Here is a 21,224-nt window from a genome sequence, read left to right as displayed (position 1 = left end):
CAGGCTCCAAGGACCGCCAGCACCCAGACGGCGATGCCCGACGGTGAGTTTGGGGCTGGCCCAGCCGGCTGATGGGCGCCACACACCCAGGAGCCATGGCAAAGCTGGCAGCAGGGGATGCTTGGGGGATTGCATTGGCTTGCTTTTTCCTCAGCGGCGACACTTGCAGAGGTGCCTGAGGAGCCCCTGGAGCTGCTGGAGCTGGGCCCCGATGCCTTCGCCGAGGCCTTTCCCCAGCTGGCAGGGGACAGCCAGCAGCTGCAGCACCTGCAGGACCAGCTCCCGGCCGACCTGGACAGCTCCGGCTTGGAGGAGCTGCTCAGCTGCCTGGATGCCGTGGAGCCCCAGGACGCCTTCGCCGCTGTCCCCAGCAGTCCTGTCCTCAAGCGCTTCCTCTCGCAGCTGCCCAACCTCTGCGAGGACATCGAGGAGCCCAGCACACAGGGACTGGCAGCCACCAGAGCGCTGCGTGAGGTCCCCTCAAGCCCTGGGCTGCACCCCGACAAGGTGCAGGCTGGGCGGGCGCTGCAGCCCCCTGCAGCTGCTGTGCCGCCACTCAGCTCCCCCCTCAAGCCTGCAGCCCGGCCCCAGCTCAGGAGAGCCCTGCCCAAAAGGCCCCCCCTGCAGGAATTCATCCCTGCCCGCAGGAGAACCCTGCCCCAGCCTCCCTTGGCTCCCCTCCAGAGCCCCCCGCTCTGGAGGGGACTGCCCACGCCTCTGCCCACGCAGCCGCGCACGCTGCAGCGTCCGGCGCAGCCCCACGGGGACTACAACAAATCGAGATGCTAAGTTCCCACTCTTACCTTTTGTACAAGACTACACCGGTTATCAAAATCACATTCTTCTTTGCAAAAGAAGCCCTTAGGGGAAAAAACAAACACACAGAGTTTTACCTTTGCTGATGGTAGGCATGTGGTACCAGCAGGTAAGGCGGTTTGACCTCTGATACAGTAATGCCCTGTACGATCAGTAGATATAAGACTCCAAATATGTGGCAGCTCTCGGGAGAGAACCCACGGGGAGAACAAGGCCCTGCAAACCCCTAACGAAATAGTCAAGCAAAAAATAGCAGCAGCTCCTGTGTGCTCCTCCATGGAGTGCCACCCAGTTCCTACAGTCCAGGTATCAGCAGAAGCTGAAAACTTGTAGATGATGGACCACCTAAGGAACATTTCCATTCTGGTATCTATACTGAAAATATTTGCTCTTCCTTATGATTTTGTCTGTCTCGTTGCATCATGCCACATTTTGCACAGTTACGTAGTTAAGTATTAAAACAAAACAAAACAAAACAAAAAAACTTTCTAAAAAGCAGCAGTATTAAAAAACAGGTATGTGAATGAATGACAGATACCGGTATCTTTACAGATTGTTTAAAGCTTTAGAAACACATCCCACTGGTGACAACTGCCAATCACCCAATCACAGGATACTGGCATGGGATCAGATCCATTTTTTTCAAATACCACAGTACCCCCATGCCATTTTGGGTGAATTACAAATAATACATTTGTATTTGTAATTTGGGGTGAAATACAATAATTCCACTTAAACATTTTTAACTTATGATATAAAGTAAGTTTAAGTAACTTGTCTAGAGGTGACCAAACATAAAGTAGTGATAGAATAAAACACGTAAACCTGTTTCAGTTCCTTGCTCTGACCATTATAATGCCTCTTGAAAGAAGTAAAAGCTGCTCAGTAAAGAAAACAAAGCGAGCTCCCTACAGTACAGACAGCTCCCCGCTTGCCCTAAGATTCTCCATGTAGTTATGTACAAACTACTATGTGTTGATCACAGAAGACAGCTTTGTGATCTTGGTTCTGTTCAAGGAGATGCATTGCTGCCCTTACCAATGTAGAGAGACATTACTTTGAGATAAAGTATATGCATTCCAGATTTCCTGACACTTACTAAAGCTACTGAAGGGTCCAAATTCATGATCTTCATTCTATGTGGGGCTTCCTGGCAGTGGAAACTCTCACCGTCAACCGTGCCATTTTCTTCTGAATCTACAAAGCTTTGAGTGGTGTGAGGGTCCAGATAGATCAGCTCATTGCCTGGATGGGTAAAAGCCGTATGTTAAAAATAAGCAAGTGACATTAATAAGCACTTGGTCCAGAACTGTAAAATAGAAATTAGATTGCCATTGCAGTCAGTATAATCTAGACTTTCCAGCTAGGGATTCTTTAAGAGAATCAAAAGGTTTAGACACAACGTTTCCCACAGGGTATTTAGTATAACTTCCTATTGTGACCTATTACTGTAATTTTTTGGTTGGTTATGTTCTATCTTTGTCACATACTTTTATTTTTCCATGTGAGATCCAGTACTTTTTTTTTTTTTTTTTTTTTTTTTTTAAATCTCAAGTGTTGTAAACACTAACATTTGACAGATTAAAAGGTACAGGATGTTCACAGATGCAATCTGTAATCCCATTAGGCTTTCATTCAGAAATTGGAACAAAAAAGCCTAACTAAAACAGGTTAGGTTTTACAAAAGGACAAAATAGGGTTGCAAAATTTTGGCCCAAAGTGGGGTGAAATCTGAAGGAATGCATTTTAAATTAATTAGAGCAATACTTAATAACAGAAGGTATGCAAAACGTGAAAAAGATACTGCCATCAGAAACAGTTTTGAAATACAAGAAAATAAAAGTGACATTTGACCAATACACTTGTCAAATGCTATCAGCTATTCTTAGTATGCTGCTCTTGTTGATGTCATCACTTATTTTTACACCTAGCTTTGCTGTTAACTTTCTGCTCCTGTTAAGGATCCTCTCATACTGTTTCTAAACTCTTTTAGATATGCTTCTTCATTTATTTTATTCTATTCTCATCTTTCTTTACTTCTAGAGGTTCACGCTTAGACTCCTTACTATTTCCCCTTCAAAAAATGTTCTCTTTTGATCATCTGCACATTTGGAATAAGCTTCTTTTTTCCTTACCTAAAAATCCTATGAAATAATAGGCATTATTTGGTTTCCCTCCTAATGCTCCCAAAGACTGTGGCATCTTAAAGCATTCCTAGGAGTTCAAAAGGAATAAAGGAAATTGTAATTCATTTCTTTACTGACATCACAGATACCCAAACTTATTTGACAGTAACGAGCAATGAATTGAAAGGAAACCTTACTTTAAATGCATCAATATATACGGGATTTATGTGATTTATCCCTAGTCGTAGAGGTATAATAAGCAAGAGGGCTTTCCAGCCTGTGCAGAGTCCTCCTGCGTTCTTGCTTCGGCCAAGAGCACTTCTGTGCAAATGTGCACTGCTGTGGGACGCGCTGCTGCTCTGAGGAGGGCACCAGCACATTTTTTCTGCGGGAATAAAACTAGAAATCAGTCAACGCACAGAGGAACACAAAGCAGATCTTCCTCTCAGTAGTGAATTAAGCTAGTTTGCCAGGGATCTTTATAGGGCACCCAAGACAAAACGAGCCGGGCATGGCAATTACAGCTATTTAGTAGAAGTGATTCTAGCAGACAGTATGTGCTGGCATGTCCAAGTGAGACGTTAGATAAATGATTGGGGGATGACAATTTAAGACTGCAGTGACATGTACTATTAATGTTATTAATAGTGTCAAGCTTTGCCTATAAAACGCCAGAGAAATGAAATGGCAGCAATGATGACAGTAGAAATTCTTCAAGGAGCTCTTCACATCCAGTGATGTGAGCACGAAGTTGGCATCAGGGATCAGAAAAACACAACTGAGTTTGTATGTCCTTCTTCCCTCTTCTCACCCTTGCAAGACAAACCCATGGCCCCCCAAGTATTTGTTCATGTTTAGATACATGCTGGCAAATGGAGTCAAATCAGAAACTGTTACCAGAAAACTGATGAGGTGTCACTTCCTGATGTCTTCAATGACCACCGTATTGCCCATAGATACATAAACTGCTAATGAATTCCATTCATCAAATAAAGCAAGCTTCCTAGAAAACATTAAGGTACTAATTAATATAAACTAGTTGGATCAAAAGGGTAGCTTTACACTCAGAACCATTTATTTTTTTTTTTTTTTTTCTTAAGAAAAAACATCCTTTCTGCATTTTTTAAAGTCTCCATGTAAGAAAAAGAAAACTTTAAACATTAAATGTTTAATATCTTTAGAAAAATAGGTACTGAGTGGTACCAGGAAAAACATATGCGCTGCACCATGTGCAAACTGTTTTGTCTTACTGCTAAGTGCAGTGACAGTAACAGTCCAACTACATCAAGTTTATTACTTTTTATTGCACTCGACAGTCTCTGCAATGGGTTCTTGCCCAGTTGTGTCTTTTCTCATCTGGAAAAGAAAAAAATTCCTATGCCAGTTTTGCAGATTACTTTTTGCTTAAGAAATTCCACTGAATTCAGTGGAATTACTTCTGCCTGAGCCTGCGTGCACAGCAGAAATGGGGCATTAAAAGCTAAATCAGCTAAGGGTTTGGGGCACCAAAACTTCAGTGGGAGACAGCAGCACACAGTTTTATGTCCACTTCTGCAAAATCCAAACCTTTGGGGAAGGGAGCTACACTCTTAAGCTGCACTGGCAGAATTAGCTGTTTCAAATAAGGCAGAAAGAAATGGGGGTGAGCGTTTCACCATGAAAAACTTGGCCATGAAAGATCTGGAGTCCAGGGCATGCTTCAGCTCCCCTCCCTCTTCAGATCATGTGCCTGTTCCAGGGTGTCAAAGACTTGCTGCTGAGCTCGCAGGACCTGTAGCCTAGCCCCTGCCTGAGGTAAGACACCTCCACGTACCCCTGGAGAACTGAGCAGCCTCAGTTCCTTTCAGTGTGGCTCCCAGACTATGAGGAGCTGCCCATCTTTATCCAGTAGCCTTGCTGGCAGAACTGCTGCTCAGAAAGGGAGGAATTGCAGCTCAGTTCCCTCCTCAGCCGAGATGGCTTCTCTCTGATGTTTCACACCACCACTCCGACCTACACGGTGGCACTCTCGACCTGCCAGAGCTGTGCCACTGTGCAGAAAGGAATATACATCTGTGGTGTGACTGGTGAGGGCATGCAGACGGCATAGCAGGAGACTTTCCTGCAGTTTCTTCTCCTCAGGCTCTTCCTTTATTAAAATTTAGAGGTCACCCATTCCCAACTCAGTACCTGCACACCGAGCTGTGGCATGACATTCCATGCTGCACTTGTAAAGAGATGGCAAGTACATTCCTGACTGTGGGACAGGGGGAGATGCAGCCTTCAAAACTCTGCCTGGGCCTTGTCTTGGCTGCCCCAGGGGAGTACGTTCTGAATGAGACTGGTATGATCTCACTTACTTTAGTACTTGAGCAACTGTATTTGGTCCAAACCATTCTCCAATTGACTTCCCCTCTCCAACACCCACCTGTGCTGTTTTCATAGTGAAAAAAAGACACACGTACACAAAATCAAAGAAAAATGAGACCATAAAGAATGTGGGAACAATATACAGTAAATACCGTGACTGTCAAACATTCTAGAGTAACTGCAATCTGTACTTAGCAATAACAATTATTTTCTCAATCTATGCTCTTTTCAAAACTTAGGGAGTGCCAGTTTCTTTAATAAACAAAAGGCTTCTAAACTACAATGAGAATTACAAGTTAACAAATGTTAGTGCCCTTTATTACAAATTACAGCAATAAGCTACAAGACTGTCTGTTCTAACATTACTGACTCTGGTACCCAAGGCTTACAGAGTTTATCAAGAGCTAGATTCTAGTACATGGCTTTATTTAGGTCTCAGGGAATGTTTCTGTACTACTAGTCTTTGCGCCCATCTGCATACCTTCTTATTTTTGTATAAGCATACACATTGTCTTCACATCCACTTTTTAAAATTATGAATTAACATACTGCAAATTAGTGATTCAACACAGTAGAAATTTCAGTGGAAAAAACCTGAAAGTTTATGTTTGTTCAGCAGCAAGCCTTCCTGTCGAGAAAGCATCGTAGGATTCTGTGATATTCTTCTGGTTGTTTTTTGTGTTTTTCCCATTGCCAATCTGAAAGGAAAAATTGACATAGAATAAAAAATGGTGACGTTTTCATTACACTGATCAAATGTCTAGACAGCAGTAAGCTTTATAATGAGATGTTAAAAGACATTTCAATTCATCTCGAATATTTACATTTTGTGTAGAGCTCCTAGAATTCCAAGCTTGTTATTTATCATCAAGCTGCCCTTTATCATCATAGGCTAGATTGTAAAAACAGGGAAAATAAAACAAAACAAAAACATCAACTGCAAACATATTCTGACGGATCATGCTGTGTGTTGATAGCCATTCCAGTATCTATGAGCTTCCAAGATTATTTAAAAGTACAGGCTGTGTTTAGACCTTGTTGGATTTCTAAGCACCCATTAAATAACAACATAAGATCCATCCAGAAAGTCCAAACACTCCACTGGCAGCATCCTGGGATGTGACATGCATGCTTAAGAGCTTGCACCAGGGGGGTTTGGACCTCGTGCTGCTGACAAGTGAGTAGTGAAGAGAAGGGTAAGAGCACTGTCCCACGGTGGCAGGTTTTCCCTTGGCCTCAACTTGGGTGTTACACTAAAAGGTTTATAAAATAATGGCGACAGGATTCCCCATTTGTTCTCCTTCTATGCCTATTTCTCTGCTTCAGGCTGGGATGATTTCACCCAGCTGAATATGAATTGATTCATTAGGAACTGTTACCAGGGCATCAAAGAAAGTCTCACTAATAAATTCAGGGTTTGTGCTTTTAATGGAGTACTTACGAAGAAGCGTCTGCAGACAATACCAAAGTTCCCTCAGGACCAGCACTCACCTCTCCCTAAGTGTCTGCAGATCAGTGCTTGGGCCAGCATCATCTGCCCGCATCGCAGCATACATCCCCAGCCAGCGTCCGACGAAGGACCCGTGCCTCCTGTTAGGAAAGTTCATCACAATCAGTGCAGGCTTTCAACTGGGTGCAGCACCACAGAGGACATTTCAGAGTGCTAGAAAACAGACAGGGCTGCTGAAGCCTCCATGAACTGTCCTACAGATAAAAGGCACAGAGCAAGACTTTGGTTCCATGCTGTTGGTCTAATTCTAATCTCTGCATTGCACAAATAAACAAAATTCATTTATTCCTTGTGGAGCTGACTTACTCTTTTCATTCTTCAAGCAGCATTCACAAACCATTTACTGCATGCTATACAACATGATCACCTGTTTACATACAGACCTAAATAAACACTGATTTTAATAATCTTCATGTTTGCATAAACAGTTAAAATGATGCTCTAAATGCGCTAATACTCTAGAAATATTTTCCCAGCCTACGATGCCATCACTTATCTTGCTATTTAATTTAGAACAATGCAGCAAATCTGCAGTATACTCACCAATAGGCGAAAACTTTCTTCTATACGTAAACCACACGTAAACCACACGTGAACACACCTTGGCTTATTGTCTGACTTTGGCTTATGGTGCGTCTGTTGCTGTGTCCAGCACAGTGCAGCCCCTAAATTGCTACCAAAACCTTGCCACAAACCTCAATCCCCCTCTTAAAAGAGACCCTCTTGTTTGTTGCCCTACTTTCGACACTCTCTAACAGTTTTATGTCTTCATACATATATATACAACAAAACATCAAAGAGCTCAGCAAGGTCCACCAAGGAAAGGAAGCAATGCAGGAGAAAGAAGACAGGACAACAGGGAGAATGGGCAGCATAAGGGAGGAGGCAGCCAGTGGCCTTAAAAACAAAGCCTAAAAAATAACTTCCACTAGTGGGACATAGTGAATTGGAGCTCTGGGGTCTGCATCTAGAGATGTCTTTTCTATTTATCGTCTTGTTGCGGAGATGGGTCCTCTGGCTTTGGTTGTGTTTTTTCATGTTGGGCAATTATCTCCCAAGAAGAACCCCCTGTTGGACAGAAAGGTAGAGGTGTGCTCCAGAAACACAGTGATGGCAAGGAGTCCTCCACTTCATTCTGGCATTTTTTTCCAGCTGGAAGCATTCCCAGTTGTCAACGGAATTGGTTTTGAGGAGTAGGAAAGACAGCATTGCTGGATTTCTGCTTTCTCCTCCATCCTATCAGACCACATCATGAGAGTTGTCTTTGTTTGATGTTCTTATGTCGCGTTCTGTTATTCTATATTTTTTTCTCTCTGATGTGATTTTATGTTCTTCTGTTACGTTATGTTCTTATGTTCACAACAGGACTCCTTGCCAACACCGCCTCACAGACACCTGGGCCAAAGAGCAGGGCCTTGAGCGGCTAGCTCACCATGACAGAGCTCATTTCCTTCCCAGTAGCTGCCAGGTGCCCTCTGGGGGCATTTCGGGGCTACAGCATGGGAAGACTTCCTTGGGGTGGGAAGCCATTGGGCTAGGAAATGGGCAATGTTCCTTAGGAAGGAAATCCCTGGGAAGCAAAAGCCTTGGGATGGGAAGTCTTGAATGGGGTGGGTACCATTCCCTGGGGAAGGAAGTGCTTGGAGAAGTCCTCCAAGAGAGGGGAATTCTTTGGGACGAGGTCTCTTTGGCTGAAGAAACGCTTCGTGTTGATGGGGCAGATTTCGTCTGGGTTGCTGGGAATGTGCCATGCGGTGAAATGGCAAGGATGGGCACTGCCGCTGAGGCCGAGAAGCTGGTCCTGGGCTGGGCAAGCCTTGGGCCGGGCAAGTGGTGGTGTGGAAGCGTCCTGGGCATGGCAAGTGCTGCGTGGGAGGGAAAGCCTGCTGGGGATGGCCAAGTCTTGCGCTGGGCAGCCTGCTTGGCTCCAAAGCCTGCAGTCCTCCCCAGGATGTCGGCGAGGGGCTGGTCAGCCGTTGGGACGGAACCCCCGTTGCCCGCGTTCCCCAAGCAACCGCCCCACTCTCCAGCCACCATGGCAGGTCCAGCAGCCGGCTCCCGCTCCTCCTGGGGCTGCGGCCCTGCTGGCGAGCCCAGCGCCCCAGAGCTCAGCCCAGCACCCTTTTTCCCACAGAGGGTTTTCCCAGACGGCTTCCGCGGCTTCCGCAGACGCAAAACTCCCCCTTCGTCGTCCCAGCCGTGCCGCCAACGGTGGCTGCCTGGCTGCTTCCCTCCCTCCCCGGAGCGATGGCGCTGCCCTTGCAGCCCCCCCAGGTACCCACCCTCCCCTCCGTGCTGCCCCAGGCCACCGTCTGGCACGTGGTGCCGGGGGTCCAGGGGCAGGTGCTGCAGCTCCCCGCCAGGGTGCAGCTGCCACCTGGGGGGCACCTCCCAGCCCAGGGGCACCACCTGCAGCTTGGGCAGCTCCCCGCCGCCGCCGTGGGGCAGCTCCCTGCTGTGGGGCAGCTCCCCCACAGCGCTCCTGTGGGTGCCCCCAGTGTCTCCCAGCCCCTGCTGATGTGGACGGGGACGCTGGTGCCCCAGGATGGTGCTCCCCTCTGCTTGAGGCCCAGGGCCGTGCTCCATGGGGAGCTCCTGCACCCCGCAGGCACCTGCATGCTGCAGGCCCCTGCCTACCCCGGCCCCCCACCACTCCTCGTGCCGGGGCCTCCGCTTGCTTTTTCCTCAGCGGCGACACTTGCAGAGGTGCCTGAGGAGCCCCTGGAGCTGCTGGAGCTGGGCCCCGATGCCTTCGCCGAGGCCTTTCCCCAGCTGGCAGGGGACAGCCAGCAGCTGCAGCACCTGCAGGACCAGCTCCCGGCCGACCTGGACAGCTCCGGCTTGGAGGAGCTGCTCAGCTGCCTGGATGCCGTGGAGCCCCAGGACGCCTTCGCCGCTTTCCCCAGCAGTCCTGTCCTCAAGCGCTTCCTCTCGCAGCTGCCCGACCTCTGCGAGGACATCGAGGAGCCCAGCACACAGGGACTGGCAGCCACCAGAGCGCTGCGTGAGGTCCCCTCAAGCCCTGGGCTGCACCCCGACAAGGTGCAGGCTGGGCGGGCGCTGCAGCCCCCTGCAGCTGCTGTGCCGCCACTCAGCTCCCCCCTCAAGCCTGCAGCCCGGCCCCAGCTCAGGAGAGCCCTGCCCAAAAGGCCCCCCCTGCAGGAATTCATCCCTGCCCGCAGGAGAACCCTGCCCCAGCCTCCCTTGGCTCCCCTCAAGAGGCGCCCCGACCCTGACTGCCTCCCTGCCCGCAAGAGACCCCTGCCCCAGCCTCCCCAGGCTCCCGTCCAGAGCCCCCCCGACCCTGACTTCCTCACTGCCCTCAGGAGAGCCCTGCCCAAGCCTCGCCTGAGTCCCCTCCAGAGCCCCCCCGACCCTGCCCGCAGGAGACCCATGCCCAAGCCTCTCCCCAAAAGGCCCCCCCAGCAGGAATTCATCCCTGCCCGCAAGAGAACCCTGCCCCAGCCTCCCTTGGCTCCCCTCAAGAGGTCTCAACTTCTCCCAGCCCTCAGGAGAGCCCTGCCCAGTCCCCCTCGCAGTCCCCTCCAGAGCCCCCCGCTCTGGAGGGGACTGCCCACGCCTCTGCCCACGCAGCCGCGCACGCTGCAGCGTCCGGCGCAGCCCCGCGGGGACTACGTGCCCTGCGTGGGGCCCTGGGCGGGCGGCGACACAGCGCCCACACCGCTGGAGGAGCAGGAGTCGTCGGTGCCCATCACGCCGCAGCAGCGTCCCGAGCGGGAGCGCCTCAAGAAGCTGGCCCAGGAGGAGCGGCAGCGGGCGGCCCACCACATGAAGATCGGCCCCGGGCAATTCTTCGAGCAGCGGCAGAAGGACCACGCCAGAGCCTACTCTTACGGCTACCCGTGACCGACCTCGGGCTTCTCCTCGACGGCCCCCGCAGCACCCAGGCCCGCTCAGCACGCAGGCAGGCACAGAGACCTCTGCAGGCACCTGCTCCAGCTTCAGCCACGCTCCTCAGCCCTTGCCCCTCTCGCTTGCCCTCTCCCCTCTCTCGTGCTGGACCTACGCACTGCTTGCCACTCTCAGGGATGGGCAACGGCAAATGCCAATGGCAAATGCGCGCGCGCCTCACCCAGGAAGGTGGCAATGGCAAGCTGGGGGGATGCTGGCAGCAGCTGGGCTGGGAAAGCTTGCCCATGGCAACTGCTGCTTGGGACACCAAAGGGCTGAGAGACAAGACTTAGCTCTTCTTTCGGGGCATTGCTCTTCTTTGCTGCCTTCTGGATTACATTCCTCTCCTTAGGTGCTCACTCAGCAAGGCCTCTGCCTGCAGCTCTTCTTGCACTGGGACACCGAGGGGATCAGAACTGGGACGTTGTTGGGATAGGAAATGATCAGTGGGATGGGAAGTGGTGATGGGGATAGGAACTCATTGGCACAGGAAAAATGGGTTTTATTTGTATTAAATTTACATTTTTAAATTTTATTTAATTTACTGGGTTTTATTTTTATTAAATTTAAATTTTTAAATTTTATTTAATGTACTGGTTGTATTATTTATTTCATGAAATCCACTTTATTGACTGTGTTGTACAGTATGGCATTGTTTCATTATTAGAAAATGATAAGTATTTACTATTATTAATTAAACAATATTTACATATTTTATACATTATAAATTATCAATATTCTCATTTCTAATTTTGTTTGTTTTTATTCCTTTTCTACCCTATTAAACTCTCTTTATCCCAGTGCACTGCTTTGGACTTTAGTTTTCCTTCCGAGTCGTTGTGGATTCACTCCGGATGGGGGGACATTAGCGAACGCCTGTGTGCTTCAGATCCAAGGTCACCTTTGCCCTCAACTCAAGATCCATGTTTGCATCTGCTGTCATGAAGCAATGTTAACAACAGCAACAATTAAGTTACCTTATTTATTATTTCATGTTATTTCATAATTTCATGTTCAGTTATTTCATGCAGCCCGCTCCCGCTGCCCATGCTCAGGCCGGGCATGGATGTGGGCATGGCCAGCACGGACGGCAGAAAATGGGTGCATGGCTGGATGGATGGGTGGGTGGGAGTTGGGAATTCAGCCTTGGGATCAGAACTGGGAGGTTATTGGGATAGGAAATGATCAGTGGGATGGGAAGTGATGATGGGGATAGGAACTCATTGGGATGGGAAAAATGGGTTTTATTTGTATTAAATTTACATTTTAAAATTTTATTTAATTTACTGGGTTTTATTATTTATTTAATTAAATCCACTTGATTGACTGTGTTGTACGGTATGGCATTGTTTCATTATTATAAAATGATAAGTATTTAATATTATTAATTAAACAATATTTATATATTTTATACTCGTAAGGGGGTGTCGAGAGGCAGGAGACCTTTTCTCCATTAACACCAGCGACAGGACCCACGGGAACGGGGTTAAGCTGAGGCAGGGGAAATTTAGGCTTGACATAAGGAGGGGGTTCTTCACAGAGAGGGTGGTTGCACACTGGAACGGGCTCCCCAGGGAAGTGGTCACTGCACCGAGCCTGTCTGAATTTAAGAAGAGATTGGACTGTGCACTTAGTCACATGGGCTGAACTTTTGGGTAGACCTGTGCGGTGTCAAGAGTTGGACTTGATGATCCTTAAGGGTCCCTTCCAACTCAGGATATTCTATGATTCTATGATACATTATAAATTATCAATATTCTCATTTCTTATTTTGTTTGTTTTTATTCCTTTTGTACCCTATTAAAGTCTCTTTATCACAGTGCACTGGTTTGTTCTTATACTTTTTCTTATACTGTGGAGCCCAAAACTGCACTCAGTACTCAGTACATGGAATACCAAGAGAGACTGCCTGGCATTTTCTCTTCTCTGCAGAAGCTCTGTTGCTAACACTGTCCAGAAATCACCACTGTCACAGACAGTAGTAGCATTCCCTCCTCCCACAGTTGGTTCTTCCCCCCCAAGACTTAGACACCATCCAGAAAAAATAAGAAGAATAATACTAATAAAGTAAATAAAATAAAATAAAATAAAATAAAATAAAATAAAATAAAATAAAATAAAATAAAATAAAATAAAATAAAATAAAATAAAATAAAATAAAATAAAATAAAATAAAATAAAATTAAATTAAATTAAATTAATTAAAATAGTCAAAAGCCATCAGGAAGGCAGTGGTGCAGACTGTGGAGAGCCTGGGTTCAAATCCTTCTTCTGTGAGGCTCTGAACCTATATCCCACCACAATCTCTCTGCTAATGTATGGCAGGGAAAGGAGGAAGAAAGAACATATCTCCTGCACTTTCCATTTATTGTTGACTGACAATTCTGTAGAGTTATAAAGCCTCAATCAGTGAGATACAGGGTTCTTCTCACATTGTCTCACTGTGCCCTAAGCGGAACAGCTCTCATTTAATAGATGCTTCACCACAAAATCATGAGTCATCTGCAGTTTTGAACTTTTCTGGGATCAAGTCCCTTCAGATGGTTGAGGAATCTGCTCCAGCACCTATGTAAACTGGTGCTCTACTAAGCTAGTGAGTGAACAAGAGAGAAATCCTCTGCTAGATGACTTGACAAATTGGGTCTGAAAATAGTGTTGAGGCAGAATAGTCCACGATTTTTGCCTTGGGTGCACAGAGGGATTGGGTGTTGTAGACTTCTTTTATTCTTCATTAAGATAAACATTTTCAAAAATGTGCTTGTTCAACCTTGCTCCCACTGTGTGCATGGGAGGGAGATAACTGAAGGTGGGGAGCGTTGCTTGGATCCTGCAAGTGGCTGAGGTCCAGTGGGGTTGGAGGCTTTCTTCCTCCTTTTAGAAATGCAAAGCAACCCTGCACCTCCCCTGCACTTGCAGGAGGATCGTGACAGCCCAAAGCACAGCGGCTTTGTAATTGCTGCATACACTTCGATCGGATTTACGTGGCAAGGGTTTGGTAGCAGGGGCCTGCAGGGATGGCGTCTGTGAGAACAGTCCAGACAACAGCCAGCTCCAGATAGCTCCAAAAGGGCCCCGGCGCTTGCCAGAGCTGAGCCAATAAGCGATGTTGTTTGCACCTCTGGGAGAGCAGATGGAAGAAGGGGGAAATACTGCTGCACAACAGAAGCTGGAAGAGCAAGGAGTGAGAAGCAGCCCTGCAGCCCCCCAGGTGAGTGCAGCAGGAGGCAGGAGGTGCTCCAGGCTCACAGCAGCAGTTCCCCTGCGGGCTGTGCAGGGAGAGGCCCCTGGTGGAGCAGGCTGTCCCCCTGCACCCATGGGTGCCACATGGAGCAGATCTCCACGCTGCTGCCCCCCTGTGGGTGGAGGAGCCCCCGGTGGAGCAGGTGGCTGTGGCCTGGAGGAGGCTGCGGCCCATGGAGAGCCCCCGCAGGGCAGGAGCAGGCCCCGGGCCGCAGCTGCAGCCATGGAGAGGAGCCCACGGGGAGCAGGGACAGAGAGGGACCTTGGAGGAGGGAACTGTATCCTCTTTTTTCATCGGTGCTGAGATTGAGGATCAGGATTTCGTGGTAGGAATTTGTTTAGATGAACCAATTTACATCCATAGGGGTTTTGTATGTTTGTTTCACCTTGTCTTGCAGGACCATCTTGGCTGGGTCTGCAGTGTTGTGCAAAAGTGAATTTTTTCACAACAAAGAGCAGCTTTTTTTTCGGGGAAAAGGCTGAGGTGGCCTTCATCAGAGTCTTGTGACCTGAAAATGCAGAAAATGGGTGCATGGCTGGCTGGATGGGTGGGTGGGTGGGAGTTGGGAATTCAGCCTTGGGATCAGAACTGGGACATTGTTGGGATAGGAAATGATCAGTGGGATGGGATCAGTGGGATCCCCCCCCCGTGGAGAGGAGCCCCCGCAGGAGCAGGGGGGCTGGGGGGAGCTGCCGCCCAGCCGTGGGGGACCCGTGCTGGAGCAGTTTGCTCCTGGGGGATGGATGGATGGAGCCCGTGGGACGGAGCCGTGTGGGAGCAGTGCTTGAGGAGCTGCTGCCTGTGGGCAGCCCGTGTGGGATCAGCTGGGGAAGGACGGCATCCCGTGGGAGGGACCCCACGGGGAGCAGGGGCCGGGAGGGACCCTGAGGGTCACTCTGCTGAGTCTGCTTTGCCCGTCACGATACTTGTTGAGCCATCGCCCTGTCCTTATCTCAGCCCTGGAGCCCTTTGCATCGTATTTTCTCCCCCTTTCCCTTTGAGGAGGGGGAGTGAGAGAGCGGCCGTGGTGGAACTCGGCTGCCCACCCGCTTCGAACCACCGCAGTTGCAAAGTCCTGGGAAAGATTTCTTTCAAGAAATTTAACAAGGTGTTTAACAAAGAAATGCAGAGTTTCCTTTTGAAGGCTTCCTGGAGAATTGGGCTTCTTTCCTATTCCCAGCTCAGAGGAAGGGAATTGCTGATTTCACCTTCTTTTTTCTTACATGGAAATCAAAGGTGAACTGCTCTACAAGGACGGGCAACGTCTCAGAATCAAGCTCTTTTGCTCTGTAGTCCTTTCTCAAGGAAAAGATTGATCACACACCTTCCACAGATGTAGGGGAGCAGAGAATAATTTGGGAACTACTCTAATTCAAGTCAGTTTGGGCATAGTGGTACTTCCCTAGCTGTTTCTGAGACAGACGCATTAGCAACAGAGAGTGTTGTGCCGTCACTGGGAGGCGCCTGCGGTGATGACTTCAGAAACAGAACTGAATTGTGTCACCACAGCACTTTGGCAACAGCTGCCTCCGTGCACGTTTAGCTGGGAGGCACAGAGAAGGGTGCTGGATGCGATGAAACCACGTGAGGATTTGTGGATCTCCCCTTGAGGTGCACAGAGAGGGACCATGCCCTTCTGTAAGTGTTCTGATGCTTGGCTGAGGAAAAAAATGTAGTTTTGTTGTGAATGCTTCATTGTAGTATTCTGTAGTTTGTGTCAAGTCCTTACAGAAGCCTCAAGGTTGGTACTTTGCTCAATGATGGAGCTGCACAGAGTGAGAACAGACCCAATGTACGGGTGAGGGCCTCTGCACGTTCTCTTCTTCCTACAGACGATCAACAAATAAGGGGAGACAGAGAAGAGTGTGCTGTGGTCCTCCCATAGACCGCAAGTACTAAAGCATAAACAAGAGGCTTAAGAGTCCCCCTGTCACGTTAAAATTCAGGACAGCAATGGACTTCCTCACACGGGCTGGCCTGCCGACTAGTGTCTCAGGCTGTGGCGTATGAAGATGCACTCCATCTGCTTTCAGGGTAGCAATGGCAGTGGGCAAGCTGCCTGACCTTAACATTTGTCATTTCATTTCTCACCTGAGTTTTGGTGGTTCTCCACGATTCATTCTTGGTCTAGAAAAAAAAAAAAAAAAAAAAAAAAGTGAATTTGGATCAAAATAAAAGGATGAAAGGATTTCCTTTCCATTAATTACATGTTCTTAACTTAACTAAAAAAAGTGAACTGTGATGAAAATAAAAGGATTTCCTTTCCATTCATTACATGTTCTTACCTTTGTAACAGATTTGGTTATTGACTTAGAAGGCAAATATCTGGCCAGACTGCAAGACTTGTGCTCGCAGCGTGGGACAGCTCTCGTAAAGGTGATTCAGGGCAGTTTCTGGAAAACAAGACATCAGATCTCCAAAACACTTTCTTAGTGCTAATGTAGGAAGGGTGAGTAAGTGTAAAGGTAAGAGCCCAGATACCGTAAGAAGCAGAAAGTGTGAAGGAAACTTCTTTCTGGCTGATACAGCTCCATATCTAGTTGTCAAGTATGAAGAGAGCAGTGCTAAGTTTCTTGGGGAGAGGAAAACAAAGAGGCTGGGAGATTGTACAAAGAAAAAAATGGGATTCCCTATTTCAGGAAATCCTAGTAACTGGAAATAGAGATTGGAAGAGTGCTTTAAGCCAAGACAGACATGTTTTAAAACTAAAACCTAGGAGTTGAATGAACCAAGAAATGAATCCCTTTTGATTATGCAGTTGTGTCCAGTGTTATCTTGGGAAATATGGTTTCCACATAAAACGTATCTGGGGCTTGAAGTTCTCCTAAGGCCCTTCTCTGTGTATTCCCTACTGTTTGGTAAGCGCTGAGGTCACACTGCAGACAGCAGCACGTCCTCTCCCCACTACTTAGCTGTCTGTTCTCACAACACGTCTAGGAAAAAGAATGGCTTGGACACAACTGCGCCTAGGACTGAGTTCATTCAAGCTGCTGGACGAGGTAAAAGCTCTGGACAAGCGAAGGGGAGGGAGGGATGGGTGGACATACAATATGATCACTTTAATCTCATTTCTCTAAGAATCCTGGCTGAGAAAACAAAACAAAACAGAATCAAAAAGAACAGAACAGAACAGAACAAATGAAGCAAGCAGCTAGCTTGCTGGAGACATTGTCTGGGAAGCAGTGAAAACACTTGCAAACAAAAACACGTCAAAGGACTAACTCTTTGAGCTTAATTCTAATCCAACAGCATAACCTCAAAGTCCTGTTTCTGTTCGTAACAGGCTGGTCCAGTAACATGTCCCATTGGATGACTTTGCAGCATAGATGTCAGGAATGCAGCTTGGGATCCCCTCCTTCTACTCAGAGTTCACTTTGAAGGGATGAGCAAGTAATTCTTCCTGGGTTGACGGAAATCTAAAGTCTGTTTTCTAACACTCTTCCAGACGCTTCTCTGTCCATCGGCCTGTCCTGCCAACTCTGGTGTGAGTGTGAAGTTGTGGCAAGAGGGATTTCCCATTCCTATTTGACCTGATGGACACCAGCTTTCCTCGGAAATGGCTGATGTTGCTGAGGAGGCAGCAGTATCAAAGCCCTTGCTGATGAAGGTACAACAAGCTGGGGAGGCTTTGGCATTTCTGCACAACGCTGCTCCCTGACTGTCACTCCAGACTCAGATTCGGAAAGAAGCAAAGCAAGCTAGAGGAAAACTGGATGTCCTGGTAATTTTCTTTTCCTTTTATTTCTTCATTCTTCACTTGTAAGAAAATCTAAATCTTAACCCTTTGTTTGAAAACACGGCTTTACGGAAATGCTTATGGGTGTGCTCCTTCACCTTGTGTGGAACCTGCTTCACCTCGCTTCAGCTATAGGACACCTATGCTCCAATTCATGCTTCCCATGATAAAGCGGTGTTCTTTCGGTATTCTTTTCTGTGATGCTTGCAGGCGAGGTTGAAAAGAGTTGTCAGTAGGATTCTTCGTTTCCTTTGCAGTATCCAAAGCTCCGTATTACCGTGGATCTTCTCCTCTGATCTGGAAAGCTTCACAGGCCAAAAGAGAATTGAGATGAAGAAGGAAATAGAGAATGCTGACCAATATTGCCAAGTACCACCCGTAAGTTTTGTGAAAGAATCCGGTGCATTTCTGGAGTGGTAGAAAGTTCATCAAATCATCGTCGTGCACTTGAAGGCAAGCAATGCTGTAAAAATGAAGAATGCAAGGCCCTGCTTAAGGACAATCTTCAGGCTGCTTCTAGATCAACAGCTTATTTGCTTCTTCCACAACCTCATCTCCGCTTGCTTAGAAGTTGTGAAGGTCGGAAGCACACTCCGTCTTTTTCATCCCCTCTGTGTATCTTTTCCCTGACAGCAACTTCTGTCTTGGCTCTTCACATCCAGCCAGAGCAGTTGCTTTGCCTCCGCAACCTGCAGGCTGACCTCTCGTGTGTACCTGTGCTGGACTGAGGGTAATGCTTGTAACGCACACAGATGCTGCATTCACTGTGACTTTTAGAAAAGAGAGCAAGAAGCTAACCTGCACAGCAGACTCTTAGGTTTCTGTCTCTCTCTCTCTCTCTCTCTCTCTCTATCTGCATATATATTTCAGTACTTATTTACTTCTTTAAAGATACCTTAAATAGAATAGATACTTTAAGAAAGCTTACTTGTTCTTCCCCTTTCCTTGTTTTTAACGTTTGCTTTTCTAACCAATCCTTAATGTTACAACATTGGATTGATGCAGTACTCAGTCCTTAGAAGTTCTCAAAGCACATCAGTGATTTCTCTATTTCTCAACCTTTCCATCTTCATTGAGATCTCTCATCTGAATTTAGGTATGAGGTGAAGAAGAACACTGCAACCAGCTGAAGCCATATCAGACACATGCAGCTGGAGCGCTTCTGGTTGCTGCTGATGGGTTCCCGTGAATCAGCCAGGGATAGGAGCTATGAGAACGACTGAAGCGATTTGAAGTTACCCGAAAGAAAGAAGAGAGGAGAGAAGAAGACAAGAGGGGAGGGAAGGGGAGGGAATAAAAGGAAGGGAGAGGAGGGGAAGGGAGGGCAGGGGAGGGTAGGATAGGATAGGATAGGATAGGGTAGGGTAGGGTAGGGTAGGGTAGGGTAGGGTAGGGTAGGGTAGGGTAGGGTAGGGTAGGGTAGGGTAGCGTAGTACAGCGTAGCGTAGCGTGTTAGAGGGGAGGAGAGCATAGGAGAGTATAGGGTAGTGTAGGGGATCGGAGTTTAGGGGAGTGTAGGGTAGGATACGGGAGGGGAGTGTAGGAGAGTGTAGGGGAGGGGGGCATAGGGTAATGTAGGGTAGTGTAGCGAACGGGAGTTTAGGGTAGGATAGGGGAGGGGAGTGTAGCAGAGCGTAGGGACAGGGAGCATAGGGGAGGGGATGGTAGGGGAGGGGAGGAGACGGGAGGGGAGGGGAGGGGATGGGGGGGAGGGGAGGGGAGGCAAAAGTGGGGAGAGGAGGCAAAAGAGGGGAGGGGAGGGGAGGGGAGGGGAGGGGAGGGGAGGGGAGGGGAGGGGAGGGGAGGGGAGGGGAGGGGAGGGGAGTGCTACCATAAATAAAATTGCCAAATACATGACATTTTGGATCTGGAGCCAAATCTTTGTGTACATGTCCTCTCCCCATAGCCCCACGTGCTGACCACCCACCCGAATCTATCATACTGTTGGTCAGAAAGAACAGGGAGCATAGGGGAGGGCAGGGGAGTGGAGGGAAGGGAAAAGAGGGGATGGGAGGGGTGGGGAGCGCTACCATCAATAAAATTGCCAAATACAATGAAGGAGCAGCAGAGCCTGCAACCTCCATTCCCCAACATCCTCCAACCACCCCCCACTGCTCTGTGGGAAATAGATAGAAGAATCAAGACTGAGGTTTAGCCTGGGACGGAGGTAGTGTGGCGAGGTGGTTTTCTGTTTGGTTGGTTGGTTGGTTGGTTGGTTGGTTTTAAAGTTTTTAAATTCTCACTGTCCTACTTTGTGATCAGTTGGCAATAAATTCAATTACTCTTCCCCAAGCCAAGTCTGTTTTGTCCATGAAGCCATCTTCCAGTCCTGAAATAAGAAAGGAAACAGACCTGCAAGCAACTGTTACACAAGTGCAGGAAGAGTGACAAAGGAGGGTTTTGAGGCATGAAGTTACTGCAAGGATGCTCTGCTCTTTCCTCACTTCAGTTTGAAAAGCACGGCACTAGTGGGTGGTCTGTGGTGGTAGTTGTTTTTTTGTTGTTTGTTTGTTGTTTTGTCAGCTCCACCCCACAGTATTTTGCTTGTTCTACTTGTTTTGGTGTGCCCCCATTCCCTCCCTCAAGGTAAAACATCCCTAGGGGCCATAACTTGCTGTTAGCAAACAAGATCTTGCAAAAGAGTGAAGTTAACATGGCACCACCTGCACTGGTGTATAAATAGTTCAAATATTTTCCCTCACTTTCCTGTAACTTTCCTGTAAATTGCTGGTCAGGAGATAACAAGTGGAGAAATTTAGGATAAGAGAGAGAAAGTTGTGTTTACTATTGCCCTGGAGTTTCTGTTGGTCTGGCCACGGAAATGGAGTACTCAAAATCCTCAGGACACTCAGTTTATACCAGATTTATCCTAAAACTGCAGTATTTCTAGGCCCTTGGGATTCTTATCAATTAAAACATACTTTTTCACGCACAGAAGATGCAAAAAAGTGCGTCTACTGCAGTATGCAGACAGAGCCAGTCCTGTCTCTTGATTCCTTCTGCCTTCTGCCTGAAGAGCAGCAGACAATCGAGTTCTTGTCTTCAGTAGCTACGGCCTTAACCAACTGTGCAGTCTGTCCATTCATACACAGAGGAGGAAAAATAGCGTGGAATAACTCCTCTCCTTTGTGCTAACAGAGGAGGGTACAGCTTCCTCACTCCAACCCCACCGAGGCAAACCAGTCAGCAGTGCACGCCAGAGCCTCTGTCTCTTCCCCGTCTCATGATGTGCAGCTGGATCACTCTCCCTTCTATCCCCAGGATCGCTTTCAGCACAGTCACAGAAGGGTCAGACTCACAGCTTTAGGACCCATCAGAAGAGGCTTTCACTCTTCTGCCACCACACCCCCTATACACATGCAATTTCACACATGCAAAGAGACACCATGGATTGGGGAGTTGCACAGAGAGGAGACCACACCCGTTTGCCTGCCTGCAGTTTGACACCAGTAGGGAGGTAATTCCCGTCAGGAGTTTCCATAGAGATGACAGAATATGGTCCTAGGGTCCTGCTGCTTCTTTCAGCCCTAATTC

General features: G+C 47.9%; 1 protein-coding gene and 3 long non-coding RNA genes across 5 annotated transcripts; 1 reads left to right on the top strand and 3 right to left on the bottom strand.

Annotated features, from left to right (window-relative positions):
• Positions 1 to 785: 785 nt before the first annotated feature.
• Positions 786 to 3,458, bottom strand: LOC137849034 (cysteine protease ATG4A-like). The gene is made up of 4 exons (XM_068668511.1): positions 3,140 to 3,458; positions 2,952 to 3,030; positions 1,916 to 2,061; positions 786 to 860 (listed from the first exon to the last, which is right to left on the bottom strand). Exons 1-4 carry the CDS (start codon positions 3,320 to 3,322, stop codon positions 786 to 788), a joined length of 483 nt encoding a protein of 160 aa, XP_068524612.1. The 5' UTR covers positions 3,323 to 3,458.
• Positions 3,459 to 3,865: 407 nt separating this feature from the next.
• Positions 3,866 to 5,895, bottom strand: LOC137849031 (uncharacterized). Its single transcript, XR_011091645.1, has 2 exons — positions 5,282 to 5,895; positions 3,866 to 3,945 (listed from the first exon to the last, which is right to left on the bottom strand). It is a non-coding gene; the product is annotated as an uncharacterized lncRNA (long non-coding RNA).
• An 11-nt stretch (positions 5,896 to 5,906) lies between these two features.
• Positions 5,907 to 16,360, bottom strand: LOC137849029 (uncharacterized). 2 transcript variants are annotated; one of them, XR_011091642.1, is made up of 4 exons: positions 16,240 to 16,360; positions 16,046 to 16,081; positions 6,783 to 6,881; positions 5,907 to 5,989 (listed from the first exon to the last, which is right to left on the bottom strand). It is a non-coding gene; the product is annotated as an uncharacterized lncRNA (long non-coding RNA). The 2 variants fall into 2 exon arrangements; XR_011091643.1 differs by lacking the exons at positions 16,046 to 16,081; positions 16,240 to 16,360 and adding an exon at positions 7,345 to 7,380.
• LOC137849030 (uncharacterized) lies at positions 16,248 to 18,105 on the top strand. The gene is made up of 3 exons (XR_011091644.1): positions 16,248 to 16,330; positions 17,400 to 17,675; positions 17,948 to 18,105. It is a non-coding gene; the product is annotated as an uncharacterized lncRNA (long non-coding RNA).
• Positions 18,106 to 21,224: the final 3,119 nt, after the last annotated feature.

Source organism: Anas acuta, unplaced genomic scaffold (assembly GCF_963932015.1).
Source record: "Anas acuta unplaced genomic scaffold, bAnaAcu1.1 SCAFFOLD_51, whole genome shotgun sequence".
Taxonomy (NCBI): domain Eukaryota; kingdom Metazoa; phylum Chordata; class Aves; order Anseriformes; family Anatidae; genus Anas; species Anas acuta.
The sequence above is the reverse complement of the archived record's forward strand: the minus strand, read 5'-3'. Positions and strand labels throughout refer to the sequence as shown.